The 15,780-nt window shown below is 47.8% G+C and overlaps 1 protein-coding gene across 4 annotated transcripts in view; it reads left to right on the top strand.

The window, feature by feature from the left end:
- Positions 1–15,382, top strand: part of NT5C2 (5'-nucleotidase, cytosolic II) — a 59,319-nt gene extending 43,937 nt beyond the window's left edge. For 3 of the 4 annotated variants that reach the window (XM_074545163.1, XM_074545164.1, XM_026799633.2), the window contains 16 exons: positions 1,624–1,741; positions 3,115–3,210; positions 4,501–4,592; positions 4,794–4,851; positions 6,068–6,161; positions 7,177–7,230; positions 8,346–8,429; positions 9,170–9,211; positions 10,334–10,441; positions 10,751–10,817; positions 11,390–11,560; positions 11,986–12,096; positions 12,397–12,448; positions 12,679–12,739; positions 13,264–13,440; positions 13,663–15,382. In XM_074545163.1, coding sequence (XP_074401264.1) covers positions 1,624–1,741; positions 3,115–3,210; positions 4,501–4,592; positions 4,794–4,851; positions 6,068–6,161; positions 7,177–7,230; positions 8,346–8,429; positions 9,170–9,211; positions 10,334–10,441; positions 10,751–10,817; positions 11,390–11,560; positions 11,986–12,096; positions 12,397–12,448; positions 12,679–12,739; positions 13,264–13,440; positions 13,663–13,914 — 1,637 coding nt within the window. In that variant the 3' untranslated portion in view covers positions 13,915–15,382. The remainder of the gene's footprint in view (positions 1–1,623; positions 1,742–3,114; positions 3,211–4,500; positions 4,593–4,793; positions 4,852–6,067; positions 6,162–7,176; positions 7,231–8,345; positions 8,430–9,169; positions 9,212–10,333; positions 10,442–10,750; positions 10,818–11,389; positions 11,561–11,985; positions 12,097–12,396; positions 12,449–12,678; positions 12,740–13,263; positions 13,441–13,662) is intronic. The other variant, XM_074545165.1, reaches the window with a different exon arrangement.
- The last annotated feature ends 398 nt before the right edge of the window (positions 15,383–15,780 follow it).

Raw genomic sequence — 15,780 nt, 5'->3', positions numbered from 1 at the left:
GGGAACACCCAGGATTTGTAGGTGCCCGTGGTTGAAAGGAATGATGAAAGTCAGGGCATCCACAGAAGCTTACAAAGTTTTATTAGTAAATTACACTTGGCATGAGAATTGGTATGTTAATCCCTGACCTTGTAGTGTAAGCACACAGCAGTGGGGGTTGGATAAAGGGGTAGGGTAAAGGGGAAGAAAGAAAGAGATGAATTGAAGAGGGGAAGAGAGAGAAGAAGGAAGAAAATGTGAAAAAGAGATCCCCAGTCCTGGTGGCATCACTGATGAGGTGCCCAGTGTTTTGGGGCACACACACCCCAGGGCTTTGTGGGGGTGTCTTTTTATAGATGAGTCCTCCCCACCTTGCAAACAGGGCTCTTGTTTTCCATGGAAATCAGTTGCCATGTGCACTCCATTCTTCCAGACCTTTCTGAAAATGGATTGGAGGGTCTTGGGTGGTCTTGATCTCCTCCATATAGTCCATGCCCACTTCTCAATCTCATTCCTGCACTGGAGCTGTGCTTATCTCTGGGAGCCAGAACAAGGACGTTTGCCCCAGAAAAGTGCTGTCCTTACCTCCACATAGCCCCCTTCTCCAGCCACATCCTGTTCTTTCTCACAACATGTTATTACCAACAATCCCTGGCTGTTATTACCAACAATCCTTGCTCAGCTTCAGGACTATCCAGCTGTCTCAGTGTTTGAAACATGCACATTAGCCCCTTATCTTCTGGGCTCATGCAGACATGCAGTGAGCGTAAACACACTGCCAGAGAAACCCTGTGATTTCCATCTGTCCTGCTTGCCTTTTAGATGTAATTTAATGATCTGATTAAACAGTAACATTTTCAGCACATGGGAAGGTCATTGGCAGGAAGAAGAGAGAGGCTGCATGGTAGGAATGACTTAGTTGAACAAGTCCATTTATTTTGTATGGAGTGAAGGGAAGGTGTGTGCCCCAGAAGAGCAGCTCCTCTGACATGGGAGAGCAGTGAGCTTGCTTTAAAAAGTAGCATTTTGATGCACAGGGGTAATAATGAACAGATTTTTTGCAGTTCCATATGGTGTTATTAACAAACAAATCATATGTTAACTTGACAGCTCTACCTTCATGCTAACTTAGTCTACAGCAAACATTAATTTCCCTGATATGAAATCTGGAGCAATACTGAACTTTGGGATTGTATCCAGATCAGTTACAGTAGCACAGAAGTGATGAATTTCAGGCTTTCTAACCTCCAATTTATTGGTTTCTTTATCAGCTTTGCAAAAGCATAGCAAACCAAAACCCTGTTGGAGCAGATACTACAGGGACTGTTCATGCATCTGCCTAACAGGACTGCAGGGAGAGGAGCTGCTGTTTGAAATACATTTTTCCTGATGCAGAGAGCTGTGATAAACTGAGGGATATTTCATCTGGTGCACTCTGCTGCTGAAATTGAAACTGCAGCTCTGCTTCACTGCAGCCCTGGGGCAGGAGCTGATTCCACCACGCTCTGGGCTGGGGGACCTCAGGCATCAGAGGAGGGAAGGGTATGTGGAGGAGGGAGAATGGGTACATTACTTTTAATTGCCTTCTTGTTTAATCCCCTAGCTGTTTTCAAATTTTCTAACTGAAATCTCATCTTGGTACAGTGTATAAATCCCCTGAATACGAATCTCTTGGATTTGACCTGACCGTAGAAAGATTAGTTTCCATTGGATACCCTCATGAGCTGCTCAATTTTGTGTATGATCCTGCATTCCCTACCAGGTAAATGACTCATGGATACCAACCCTGCCTGCTCAGTGCTTGTTCTGTGAAGTTCACAGGCAGCATGTGAGGCCAGCTTTCCAGTTGTGGATGTGAAGCCTGTGGCTGGCCACAGATCATGGGGAAGGGAGAAGACTAATCCAGTATGTGGGGGGCCTTTGCACACATGGACCCTTGCCAGCAAAGAGGGAGTGTGCAAGAAAAAATCCCTACTGAAAACATGGGCCAAAAATAGCCCTTCAAAGCAAAGACAGCAGAGACACAATTGGATTGGGAGTGAAATCAGAATCGGTGAGGATGAGCCATTACTGTCCAAGAGGCTGCTGGGATGTCTCAGAACATTTTTCTTTAATGATTTTAATTAGTAGTGTTGTGGTGCATAAGACATCCTGAAAATTAAGGTGACAGTAAACAAGAATAGAAGTGGGACTAATCAAGTTTTCTTGTCAAGATGAATCAAATGTCAAAACCACTTGATTTAGTAACTTTCTTATTTTATAATTTTACGCTAAGTTAATGGTGCAAAATTACTAAATTCCTATATTTTCTCTTGTGGTGGGAGAGGTAAAAAGGACATTCTTTTGAAAAAAGCTTTTGATCTAACTCTGCACCTTCAAGTTCTTTCCACTTGTGCCTTTGCTGGATTTTGCTTCTTTGACTCTTTTGGAGTTTCTTCACAAAAGACTGGACCAGAGGGTCTGTTGGTTTGTTCCAGGTCTGGCAGCCTCCTTCCCTCCTCTCAGTGTGTTTTACACTGAGAGTTGCTGCTGGCTGTGCCCTTGCCTGTAACAAGGCATAGCCCTCACAAACCTGTGATGAGAGCTCTGTTAAATCCACCACCTTGATCCCAGGGAGGGGACAGAAGGGATATCTCTGTGGGAAAGCTGTGTTTGCCAGATGCAAGCTGCTAGATAAATTGGACAGAGTTTTGCCAGAGTCAGAACCAGGCACGTCCAGAGTGATGTGTCATGGTTACATCTCCCATCTGGCTTTGTCTGTGACAGAGCCATGAAAAAGCAGAGAGAAATTCCTTTATCACACCTCACTGTTCCCTGCAGCCCAACAGGGGTGTCAGGTCTGTGACCCTGTGGAAGAGGCCCACAGCTCCCTGGTAGATGCACAGCTGAGCCTCTCAGTTAAACCCTGTGGGGAGCAGTCAGGCCTCTCTGCTGCCTGGTGATGCTGGGCTCTGGTTGCTCACCTGCTGCCAGCTAAAAAGGACAGTAGGGACCCCATCTGCATCACAACAGCAGCTCTGTTCTAATGCCCCATGCCAAGTGAGCAAAGCTGCTCTAGAGCTGTTCTCGCTGCTGTTAAAATGGTCACCCCTTAATGCACTTGCCTTTTCATATCCTAAATTGCTTTCTTAACAGAGGCCTGGTGTTTGACACCCACTATGGAAACCTGCTGAAAGTTGATGCCTATGGGAACCTCCTAGTATGTGCACATGGCTTTAATTTCCTCAGAGGGTGAGTGCAGACTCTTGGCTGTTCTTTTTGACTTAATTCACTCTATTGTGTCAGTGATCCTCAGGGCACCCATTGTACATGGAGTCACAGGGACTCTGCTAACAGCAGAGGCTGTGTTGGTGTTCCTGCAGCTCCAGGATCAGCTGTGGGTGGACTGAGGGTCTCAGGTACAGCAATAGCCCAGATGTTTACAAGGGAAAGGGCTGTGCTACCACAGGCACATCCATAGTGAGCTGGGAATAGAGGAACGTGTGCTGTGGGGAAGAGTTGGGGTCATCCAGGGGTTGTTCACCTGTCCTGGCACAGTTTAACATCAGCAGCTTGTCAGTCAGGACAAAGCCATTGTATGTGCCCCATGAGACTGTCAGCTCCACAGCCATTGCTAAGAAAGTTTGAGGGCCTGAGCTGGTTTGGGTAGGAATGATCTTGCTCTACCCCTTTGTGTTTCTGACCTTTGAGGGTGTCAGAGCTGAGCACTGCACACCATTTCCTGCAGCCTTCCCTGGCTGCTTGTCTCTTGTCCCAGAGAAGGTGCTTTAGGAAGCAGACAGGACTGCAGTGCCGTGTTCCTGATGTGTCCCAGCAAATCCCCACTCCCACATTCCTGCTGCAAGGGCATATGAATGGAAGGCAAGGCAAGCTCAGGGGCCCCAGGGTGACAAACCTTGTCATTGGAGGCCTCTAAGTCCTTGCATCAGGACTCCAAAATTTAGAAAAAAGCCTTTATGTGTGCATTCCAGTTCCTCTTTGAGCCTAAAATGATCTTCAGTAGCACCAGAAATTAAGGAGAGCAGAATAATGATATGAGTTCAGTCACTGCCACCCTGCTGATGAATTGCAGAGGGCCCCACACACTCCTGCAGCAGAGCCCTGCACAGCCCTGGCTGAGAGCTGCTGGGAGAGCAGAGAGCAACACATGGAAAGTGGGGGAGAGTTTGAGATAAGCAAACAATGAAAGTGCAGATGATTTAAAGCATCCTTCTAGCCAGCAGCATGGGGCTTAAGGTTGAGCTGTGGACTCTGGACCACTCTGTGTCCCTGGGTGGGCTCAGTTTGCTGACTCAGCAATGAGGGCTTGGTCCTGGCTCTGCTGGAGTCAGCACAGCCCAGGGAACACCCCTGGATGCACTTTTGCTCTTCTGCCAACATGCATGTGGGGAAGCTGAGTGTTGATTAAAGCACAGCAGACTTTGGTTAGTGAACCCTGCTGCAGCTCCATTTTGAAGGTCAGCACATTTTATCTTCTTTATGTTTTGTGGTTTCACTCTTCTCCGCTTTATTTATTCTCAGGCCTGAAACACGGGAGCAATATCCAAATAAATTTATCCAGAGGGATGACACAGATAGATTTTACATTTTGAACACATTATTCAATCTACCAGGTGAGTCTAATGGGAGCCAACACAGGCCTCTCTCTGTGCCTTTTAAGCTAATAAAGCTTTGCTGATGTCGTACTCTGCTTTTCTGTTTGGGTTTGTTTTTTTTTTTTTTTTTTTTTTGCATGAATTTTCTTCCTTTGAGCACAAGGGCTAAAGTTAGCTGGCTGTATGATGTTATCCTTGTCTCACTCTGTTTCCTTGCAGAGACCTACCTGTTGGCTTGCCTGGTGGATTTCTTCACTAACTGTGACCGGTACACGAGGTTCGTATTCCCTCCACTCTGAGATGATGATGATGCTGGAACAGGAAGATTGATATTATTTTATACAAGAGCAATACAGCACAGATGGAGCTGCTCTTAATATCAAAACCTAAGTGGTTTTGGTGGGCCTCCTATAATTCTGGGGTGCTAAGTTGATCTGTGTGTACAGCAGAGGCTGGTTATGAAGGTTTCCTTCAAGGGTACAGCAGAACCAACATACTGACTGACATTGGTATTTGGGGCAGCATCCAGGACTGCACACTTTTTACAGGGTGGTTACAGGCACCATTCAGTTCATTTTGAACCTGTCTGTTGGAGCCATGTGTGAGCTGGTAACTGAAAGGCTGAATTTCCTCAGCCAGTTACCACAAGTGCTTCATGTTGTAATAAAGGACATTGCACACTTAGAGGTGAAGTGCTCAGTGTGGTATAAAAGGCTGTTTGTGCAGCAGGAGTATTTACCTTGCTGTCAAAAACATATAAGCATATAAACAAGCTGTGGCTTGAACTGGCAGATGTGAATGCTCCTGTGCTGCTCATCACCTCATGTGATGGGTCATCTTTGCATTTACGTGAGTGGAAGGCAAAGGTTTAATGTGATTTCACCTGGGAGCAGAGGAACTGTTTATGTTGGCAATGCATCAGGTGAAGTACCTTTTCTCAGGAGAGGCATGATGATTGCTGTCATAATAAATACAGCTCTGTGTAATCCTTCTTGATTTCTTCTGATGCAGGCTGTCATGCTGTCTCAAAGATACCTCCAGAGTATCTTGTCATTTCTAATGTTAATACTAAGTGTTCAACATAGAAGCAGTTCCTCCTCTCAGCAATATTGCATTTAGTTGATTTCCATGACTCTCCCTTCTTCAGTGCTGGAAAGAGGGAGAAGGAGCATCACTGTTTATTTCCTTAGTACCATTCCTCTTCTGTTAAATGCTGCAAACAGCATTTTTGCAGTTTTCTGCAGTTCTTGTAATGTGGGTGAGAAGTAAGAGTCACAGTCACAGAAAGCTGTGGAGGCACAGACATTCCTGGTCCTGTTAAACTGTGGTTGTAGCCTTCTTTCAAGCCTGAGCTGCAGTAAAGTAGTAGATGAGAAACCATGATGGTAAGATGAAAACACAAGCTCCCAACAGCATTTTGAACTGTCTTGCTCCTTGGTGTGTTTCTTACCTGCTCTGACTGACTGCTAAAATCTCTCTTTGTCTCCTCACAGCTGTGAAACAGGGTTTAAGGATGGAGACCTCTTCATGTCCTTCAGGAGCATGTTCCAGGATGTCAGAGATGCTGTTGACTGGGTTCATTACAAGGTGACTGCAAGAACTCCGTGGGATGTGTGTGATTGTAGCTGGGTTGGAGGGGCTGGTTTGGAACTCCTGAGCTCAGATGTTCTGTGCCTGCTCTGGGCAAGGGCCCTGCTTGGCCGCCTAGTGAGCAAATAATAGATTGCAATTGTATGGGAGTAAGTCAAGATCTCAGCTGCCCTCCTAGTAAGGGAACATATCTGGCTTGGCTTCCTATTCCATTTTATTGTGCCCAGATTTAATTTTTGTACTGTAATTCATGGGTTTTAGAGTGTGATGCCATGAGGATATTTGCACTTCAAGTCCACAACTTATACATTGTCCTAATTATTAAAGCAATATTTTACTGCAAATTGTTTACATTGGCACTATCCTATGTTGTCTAAAAAGTACTGGCATTAAAGAGAGAAATAGATCAGCTGTTCTCTAATTAGAGAAAAGCATTTCATCTTCTGCACACACTTGTGCACAAATTTAGAACATAATTTTGTGAGCATCAGCATATGGCTAAAGTCTTGATTTTCTTGTTCTCCCTCATTCAAGCAATCTGTTGGGTGGGATGGAGAACCATCACAGGAGAACTCTGCTCACAGTTGTACTTGTGGTGGTCCTTTTACCCATGCAGAAGTCAGGAATCTATTTTTCTTTCCTTATGCAGTGTTGTGTGATACATGTTGGAGTTGGCCTTTGACTAAAGCATTATGGTCAGTGTTGGAGACAGGTCGTTAACTGTCTTGTTTGGTATGGCAAATCTATTTTTTGTTTGTTTCTATTGTATTCCCTTCTGAAAGGGTTAAAATGCTGTTGAAGTGGATTATTTACCATGGTGAGGGAATCGATGGATCACAGAGTTTGTGATGGTCCCTGCTACTCAAAGCCTCTCATCTCTAGAGTCACTGGTTCAGATTCGCCCTGGTTTGTACTTTCACAGCATTTTAAAGTGTGAAAGTTGGCATTACTTTGTTGTCTCTTACATCATAAGTTACCATGACCTCACTGGGTTCTGTTGTTTCTATTTCAGGGATCGCTTAAGGAAAAGACCCTTGAGAATCTGGAGAAGTACGTGGTGAAAGATGTAAGTGTGAAGTTACTTTACTTGTTCTATGTGACATTCAGTACTGACTAAGCAGTCAAGAAATAAACATGCTGATTTGCTTTCCTAAATCACAAAACAATAAGGCTGTGATTTCTATTGTAATAACCAAAGACAAAGTGGAAAGTTCAGATGCAGCCTTTATTCTGAGCCAGTGTTCCACGTGATTTTGTATTGATGTGCACAGTTTTGTACAGAAAATGTAAAAGCCAGAGGAAATGTTATCAAGGCGAACACACTGGCAGAGCTCATGTTGTTTCTTTCAGTGGTGAAAGCAACTGTGTTCCCTGCCCATGTTTTTCTGCCCAAGCAAACCTCTCTTTAAAAAGCAACAGTTGAGCATCTTTTTAGCCACATGACAAGAAAGTTACACTTAGTCATGAGGGACAGATCCTGAAAGACTCACCAGTGTCTAGTCTCTTGAGAACCCCAAAATGTGTGTTCAGCACATCTAATTGAGCAAGCTCCAGTGGTTCCCTTACTCCTGCCATCTCTGCAGTGTGCCAGGCCTCTCAGGACCACTCACAGAGTAAGTATTTTTTAGTTTAGGTGAGCTCTGTGGTAGATTATCACTTTAAAGCAGTTAACCTTGTTTCTAGTTACACACCTACAGAATTCTTAGGTAAGTGCTCAGTGAGGTAATCAGCTATTTTTGCAATGGACTGAGATTTCAGATTCAATAAAAATAGCCCCAGGAATAAATTCTCCCTAATTTGAGGTTGGAATTATAATGCGTTCCAACTTGTGGCTCGTGAGCTCAGATTTCACCTGCCTCTGGGCCCATTTCGGGAACGGACTTGGAGCTGGAGCAGATCGGTGGGAGCAGCACAGGGTGCCTGGCACTGTGGTTGGCAAAGGCATTGCAGCCCTGCTGAGCCCTTCCCCCTCGCCTTCCTCCCCTGGGCTGTGCTCTGGAGGGGTTACCTGGATGGAGCAGCAGCTTTCCTGGCTCTGGCCAGTGCACAACACGTGAGTTTGCTTGCTCGATGGTTTGATTTGCCTTTTTTTTTGTCTGGTGGGATCATAGTTGAGTGTTTTTCCCCTGATGCACGTATGTAACTTTGGTGTGTGACTTGGATGTTCCCCTTGGCTTCCAGGGGAAGCTGCCACTGCTGCTCAGCCGCATGAATGAAGTGGGGAAGGTGTTTCTGGTCACAAACAGCGACTATAAATACACAGACGTAAGTGCTGCTTGAACTGCTGGGTTGGTATTTCATGGAATAAGCAGAAGCCAGCCAGTCATTTGGATGGGTTTTGGTGGGACATCTTCTGGTGGAGAATTGTGTGTTTTCTAATCTACATGTAGGGTGGGTTAGTGGAGGATGTAGATGAAGCCTTGAGTCACCTTTTGTCATCCTGGTTCTGGCACTGAGCTAGTACAGACCTGGTTTAAGTCCCTCTGTGCTTCACTCAGTTCCTCAGCAATTATAAGGCTGTAAGGGAAAGTGATGCTCAGTTTTGGATTTTAGCATCCTTTAAAATGCAGGCTTTCCCTTTTAAGTGAGATAGTCTGAGCACAGACAGGTCACCAAACCAAGGTCCTGGAGAGGTCTGAGATGCAGAAAGGGCTGTCTGCTAAGCTGAGAAGTAAACACGGTTACTTCCAACTCCAGGTGGATGTCAGGATGTTGCAACACTGCCAATCTAAAGATGTATGTGCCATTTTAAAGCATTGCAAGATATGCCTGAAGCAGTGTGCAGTTTTCTGAGGCAACTGTGTAATTTGATTATAAAAACTACTGTTGATTCCTGTCATTGTCCTGTTCCATTCATTTTGTCTCCAAATCTTAGCTGACTTCTGTGTAAATTCTAAAAATAAAGTTCTGTAGTCTGAAAAGATAAAATCAGAAAGCATGCTTTATAAACTACACAAATGCATGTCTAAAAGCACTCAATTGAATGCTTTCTTTCTCTCTTTTAGAAAATTATGACTTACTTGTTTGACTTTCCACATGGACCAAAGGTATGTGATTCTAGACTACAGTTGGAGTAGACACTGATGTGCCTAATTATCTGTGTAGCTGGAAAGCATTTTAATCCTGCTTCATCGGCTGCATGGGATTAGTTGCTTTAATCTGGTTAAAATACACTTGCTGTTTTGTGTCCTGTGTGAATGGGATCAAAGCAAATACAATATAACAGAAAGAAAAGGGGCATCATCTGGTCTCAAATGATAATCTGTGTTAATGATAACATTATTTCAGTGATAAAACATTTCAACTGTGGCATTCTGTAGACAGATTTCTTAGAAATCATGCACAGTGGTTTAGATGTTGTTTAAAAAAGCCATGATGGAAAGGAAATAGTTTTATAAAACAGCAGAAACATTTATGCCTGATTTTGCCTTAATTATCATAACTCCAGAAGTTTTAGTCATGCTTTTTTTTTTTTTTTCCTGAGGCCAAGACTCAGCCCTGCAACTTTTGGAGAAAAGTTTATGATACAAATTTATACTGCTCTTTCAGTCTCCCACTAAGAGGCTATCTCATGTTCAAAAGATGTGTTCTCACTCTGCTTTAAAAGCAGAAGGCAGCCAAGAGGGAAATTCAAGAGCACAGAGATACTCACCACACCTCATAGCTAAGAAGCTCCTTGCTGTGGTCTTGATCTCACAAAGTGCAGAAAGGGCTTGGTGTCCTTTGGGCAGGGCTGTGATTCAAAGCCCTGTGGAATGGAGTCCAGGCATTTTCCCACTCTTGGCAAAAGCTCCAGCATGGCCTTGTAAGCTGAAGCTTGTCTGGATCTGCATGGGATGTCACCTTCAGGAGCAGTGACAGGGTGTCATTTACAGCATCTTTTTACATGGCAGCTGTGCCCTGACAGGGATGTTCAGGGCTGTTCTCCTGTCTCACAGCATGGCCTCAGCCTCCACTGCTAGGACTGGGATGGGATGGGCTTGTGGCAAAAGGGGAATGCTTTAGGAGATGGTGCTGGCAACTCAGCCTTGTCCCACAGGAGGTACAAGCTAAGGGATTTTGATGGAGCGGCAATGTCACAAGGTTATGGCTATGGACAGTGACACTCCACTTAAACTCTGGCTTTTTTGTGTTGTTCCTGACTCTGGGGTTTGTTTTTGCCTTTGTAGCCTGGGAGTGCCCATCGGCCATGGCAGTCCTACTTCGACCTGATCCTGGTGGATGCACGAAAGCCCCTCTTCTTTGGGGAAGGCACAGTATTGCGGCAGGTGGACACGGTGAGTGGCCAGTGCAGGCATCTCCATGGCTGCAGGGCTCCTGCACCTCCTCTATGGCATCTCTCAGGGACAATGGGCAATGCAGTGTTAGGACAGGACCTACCCTAGAGGCTGTGGGCTGTAAGTCATTCCTGAGCTGCCCCATCACCTCAAGGCTTCCCTAACATACTGCAGGTGACAGTAGGAAAGCTACCTCTGGGCTGCTTCGGAGTGAGACAGACAGACAAAGAGTGACATATCAATGGTATCAATGTAGAAAAGATCCAGACCATCAGCTGTTCAGCACTAACACAACACCTCCTTCCACAGGTGACTGGGAAGCTGAAGATTGGTACTTACACTGGCCCGCTGCAGCACGGCATTGTGTACTCGGGAGGTGAGGCAGGAGTCCTTCTTGTTGTGTGGAGTGGCTCTGATGTGGCCTTCAGCTACTCCAGCTGTGAGAGGACTTGTGCCAGGCAAGGCTGTGCATCCCAGAGCGCATTGTTTGTGCCCTCTGCACACTGCACCAGAAGCTCTCCATGCTCAGAGCTGCACAGTGCAGGGAAGAGATGGACCCATTCCTCCTCAAATGTCCTCTCCTTCCTTGCCAGGGAGGGTCTGGGAAATGCCTGCAGGGCTTGTGATGGAGGGGTGGCTGCAGCTGGCCCAGTTCAGTGTCCCCAGCTGTACTTCAAGGTGCTGCCACCAGTGTGAACGTGCTTGGAAGGTTCCGCCAAGGCAGGGAAGGGCAGTGGGTGGATACAGAGCTGTCTGTGACGCCCAGGGCTCCATTACTCTCACATGGTGGGAGAGGCAGCATGGCCTCTGTTGCTGCCATTCCTGTAGGGGTGTGCACAGGCAAAGCTGCTCTGGGGTGAGCTCCCAGGCAGGTGAGCAGTGTCCAGGGAGCCGTGGTCGAGCAGCTGTTTTGGCTCCCTGTTCTGAGCCATGCCATTCTTCTCTCAGGCTCTTCGGACACAGTCTGTGACCTGCTGGGGGCCAAAGGGAAGGATATCTTGTACATCGGAGACCATATCTTTGGAGACATCCTGAAATCCAAGAAGCGCCAGGGCTGGCGGACCTTCCTGGTGATCCCTGAGCTGGCGCAGGAGCTGCACGTCTGGACAGACAAAAGCGGTCAGGAGCCGGGCAAGCCCCTGGCCAGGCTTTGCTCTTGCTTGTCTGATGCTGCACCCCTGAGATCGCCAGGGCTTAGGGGTGCAGGGGAGAGATCACCCTGGCTTGCCACTTCTCCTTTTGGCCCTTTTCACTGGGTCTGGATGCTGGTGGCAGGAGCTGGGGTGCCTCTCTGTGGGCTGGTCTTGGGGTCCCAGGCCTTTCCTGTGCTCTTTCTCAGGCTATTGTGTGTAATCAGCCAAATGCTGCCTTGGCTATGGGAGAAGCTGCAGCTGGGTGGGGTTTTGTTGTTCCTCATCAATAATCCCAGAACCTCTTCTCCCTCTTTGCATATGGAGCCATGGCTTGTATGTTAAAAAATACCTGACAAGACCTGGGTTATTCTCCCTGTAATGCCTGAGCTCTGACTGCTCTCCCATCTGCAGGGAGTCCCTATTCACCAGCTGCTTCCTCCTCGTTCCTCCCACTCCCTCTGCTGCTCTGCTGCCAAAGTGCTGTGTGTTTCCCATCCTCCAGCGCTCCTGCTTTTCTCCCAGGTTTGCCCTTTGGTGTGTAAATAGGGCTGGGGGTTACGCAAATTGCCCCATGGCTGGTTGGAAGGCTTTGGTGAGAGCTGCAAAGGTTCAGCCTTGAAAACAAAAGGGCCAACCAGAAACCAAGCCCAAAGTTCTGCCCATGGCACGGAATGATTGACCCCTCTCTCTGCCCAGAGGCCATGAGATGCCTCCAGTGTCCCTCATGTGAAGGGAGTGGGCAGGGGACTATATTCACCTTCAGCACTTTCCATTCTAACAGTTTAACTTACCCTTATCCCCTTTCTTTTCTGGATTTTCCAGCCCTTTTTGAAGAGCTGCAGAGTCTGGACATTTTCTTGGCCGAGCTGTACAAGTGAGTGTTCAGTGACAACTTTCCTGCTGCCTCTCCCAGCTAACAAGCGGCAATGACAAAACCTTGGGGTTGGGTTAGCGGCACTGCTGCCGAGCCTTGACTCAGGCCTGGGCTCTGCCCACAAGACAACCTTCCCCTCCAGACCAGCCTCCCTCCCCCAGCCCCATCCCACAGCATCTGGTTCTGAAAGACTTTTCACACCATGTATTTACCTTCTCGCCTGTAACTAGGCATCTGGACAGTAGCAGCAATGAACGCCCCGACATCAGCTCCATCCAGAGACGCATTAAGGTACCAATCATCAAAATCCCTTTTCATCCTTCTGGATCCCAAAGGGCTTAACAACCCAACCCCACTGCTCAATCCTGAAATGCTTTGCTCTGCCTTTGGGTGGGCACAGCAGGCTTGGCAAAGTCACTTTGTCTCAGCTCACTGGTCACTGGCTCTCCTGAAAGGCAGCCTGGTCTGGAATAGGGTCCCTTTCCTCATGCCCACAAGCAGCACTGGCTGAGGGTGCTCACTGCTGCAGCACGTGGCAGTGGCACACACAGGCTCAGACAGGCTGTAGCCTCCGGTTCAGCCAGCCCTGGGGTGCCAGCCTAGGGCAGTGCTGGCCCTGAGCCTGCTGCCACCTTCCTTTCTGTTACCTGGGGCTCAGCTGTGTCCTGATGCCATGGGATACAAGCGCAGAAAGCCTTGCTGGAGATCCTTGCAGGTCTCACATAGCCCCCAGCCCTCAGGGCGCTCTGCCTCAGTGATGTGGCTCTGAGGTACTGCCTGCCTGGCCCAGGACCTCACCTGTCCTTTCCTCACAGAAAGTGACCCACGACATGGATATGTGCTATGGGATGATGGGGAGCCTGTTCCGCAGCGGCTCTCGGCAGACGCTGTTTGCCAGCCAGGTGATGCGCTACGCCGACCTCTATGCAGCCTCCTTCATCAACCTCCTCTACTACCCCTTCAGCTACCTCTTCAGAGCCGCCCACGTTCTGGTGAGTTCCAGTCCCAGGGAGGTGGGCAGGGGTCCCAAAGGGGCCCACACTTGTGTCCATGATCACTTCCACAGAACACAGCAGCACCTTGGAGGGTTTGGTGGCAGTGGATAGACTGTAGACTAAATGGTTGCATTCTGGGGTTTGCTCTCCATGTGTCTCAGGGAGGCAGCCTGGGGCTGGGACACCCCTTGTCACCTCCTCTCTCTGTTCCATGTGCAGATGCCACACGAGTCCACAGTAGAGCACACACACGTCGACATCAATGAGAAGGAGTCGCCGATGGCCACACGCAATCGCACCTCGGTGGATTTCAAAGATTCCGACTACAAGCGGCACCAACTGACCCGTTCCATCAGTGAGATCAAACCACCCAACCTCTTCCCCCAGGCACCTCAGGAAATCACACATTGCCATGATGAAGATGATGATGAGGAAGAGGAAGAAGAGGAAGAGGAGGAGGAAGAGGAGTAAGAAGGAAGAAACCAAGTATTTCTGAAGATAAACCATGACTCTAGCAGTGATCAGGAATGGATTCTGTTGTTGGGGCCCTTGGGGTGATGGGTTGGGGGGTGTGATTCTTGCAAAGGCACATTTTGAAAGTATTTGGAAACTTCTAACAAATTAACACTAATTAGGAGGAGACCCTTGTTTTCAGTTTTGCAGACGGTTCAAAAAGCTGATGGATTCTAACTGGGTGGTGCATTCAGATTGGACTGCCCGCCTGTGCTGTCATGCTACTCCCATTACATTTTGGGATGCTGCATGTTTCTCCCTTTCCCATGATGTGTTTCATTTGGTTTACATTTGAACAGTGTCCTGTGAACGGTTTTTGGCATTTGTTACATTCTCTGTGGAGACAGAAGGGATGTGCTGGGCCCTGTAGGAGACAAAATTATCCAAATCCTGCTGCCCGTTAGGTTGCTGCCCTTAACCCTCTGCTCCTGGGTTACATAATCCCCCTCCCCATGTCAGCCAGGGTGTTACTGTGCCTTCCAGCACTCAGTTTACCTTCTGTTGGTGTGAGTTTCTCTGTGGAAGTGGTTTGACTCCTCCAGCCATCATGGATGGCAGTGAGATTCCAGCTCTTGCACATCTGCTGCCATACGCATTTCACCTAGTAGCCGCTTGTTGCCCTTTCCCAGTGTCTGCAGGCTCTCACCATTGGCATGCAGTGCATAATTTCCAGGGCATTTCTCAAACAGCTGAGCTGCACACTCTGTTCTCAACTCCTCCAGTTTCAGCAGTAAATATTAACCCAGGAGCTTGAAGCTGTTGCTTTAGCATTACATTAGTCACTCTGTGTTCCTCCTGACCTTTCTGTCCTCTCAGCTTTTGAGTGAAGCATCCCAAAATGAACCCCAGCCACCATCTGGAGTGAAAAGGCCTGTTGTGCCAGGGGCTGCAGGCCACATGGGCCTGCCCTAAGCTAGGAGACAGCACATGCCACAGGGCCAGCCCCAGGGTGGGAAGCTCCTGGCTGTCCAGCAGCTGCCCTGGTCTTTGGTCTGGTGCGGAGCACGCGGAGCCTCACGGCCGTGCTGGGCAGGGCTGCGTCCCTGGCCAAGGAGGGCAACGGCTGCTGTGTGGGACCGGGGGTGTCCCAGGGATGGGCAGGTAGTCCTTGTGCCTGAAAGCCAGCCCAGGGAAGGCACAGAGCTGGCACAGAGTGGGCAGCAGTGCCCTGTGGTTTTCCTCTGTCACGAGTGCAGCCTCCCTTACTCCAGCCTCTGCCGTTCGCTGCAAAGGGATTACAACGAGGGCCCTCTTGTAATGAATTTGACTGTTGTTTCAGTACCATAAACTCATTTAATTTTTTTCATTTTAAAGTACCTTAGTAGAAAATAAAAAAAAAGAAAAACCACAATACCAACATCTGAGCAGGAAAATGCTGCTCTAGTGGCAGTTCTTCAAGTCAATAAATGATGATGTTTCTAAGAAATGCTTAGTGGAATGCTTTGTGGGGTGTTGCTGAGATGATGAGAGCTGTGCTGGAGTTGGTGGGAAGAGATGGGACTGGTCTGTGGGGTGCCAGCAGGGTGGGTGACTGGGGAACAGTGAGAGCATCTTTGGGAATCAGTTATGAGAAGCACTGAGGAGCAGTGGCTCTTGCTGTAAGGGCACGCCTGGTCCTCACATTGCCCCAGGAAGCAATGGTGAGGCACGAGGCTTCTGTTATCACCATTTGCATCGGCCAGGAAAGCATGGGGAGGGCAGAGAAACATTTTGTCTTGGACACAGAGAATGAGGAGAGTCTTTTTCATGGTGGGAGGGGGAACATCCCTACACTGTCACTACCTCCAACACTGTGTCTTGCTAGGGCTGTTTCCCACAGACATT

This window comes from Zonotrichia albicollis, chromosome 7, assembly GCF_047830755.1.
Source record: "Zonotrichia albicollis isolate bZonAlb1 chromosome 7, bZonAlb1.hap1, whole genome shotgun sequence".
Lineage (NCBI taxonomy): Eukaryota > Metazoa > Chordata > Aves > Passeriformes > Passerellidae > Zonotrichia > Zonotrichia albicollis.
Note: the sequence above shows the minus strand (reverse complement) of the source record. Positions and strands in the feature narration are given on the sequence as shown.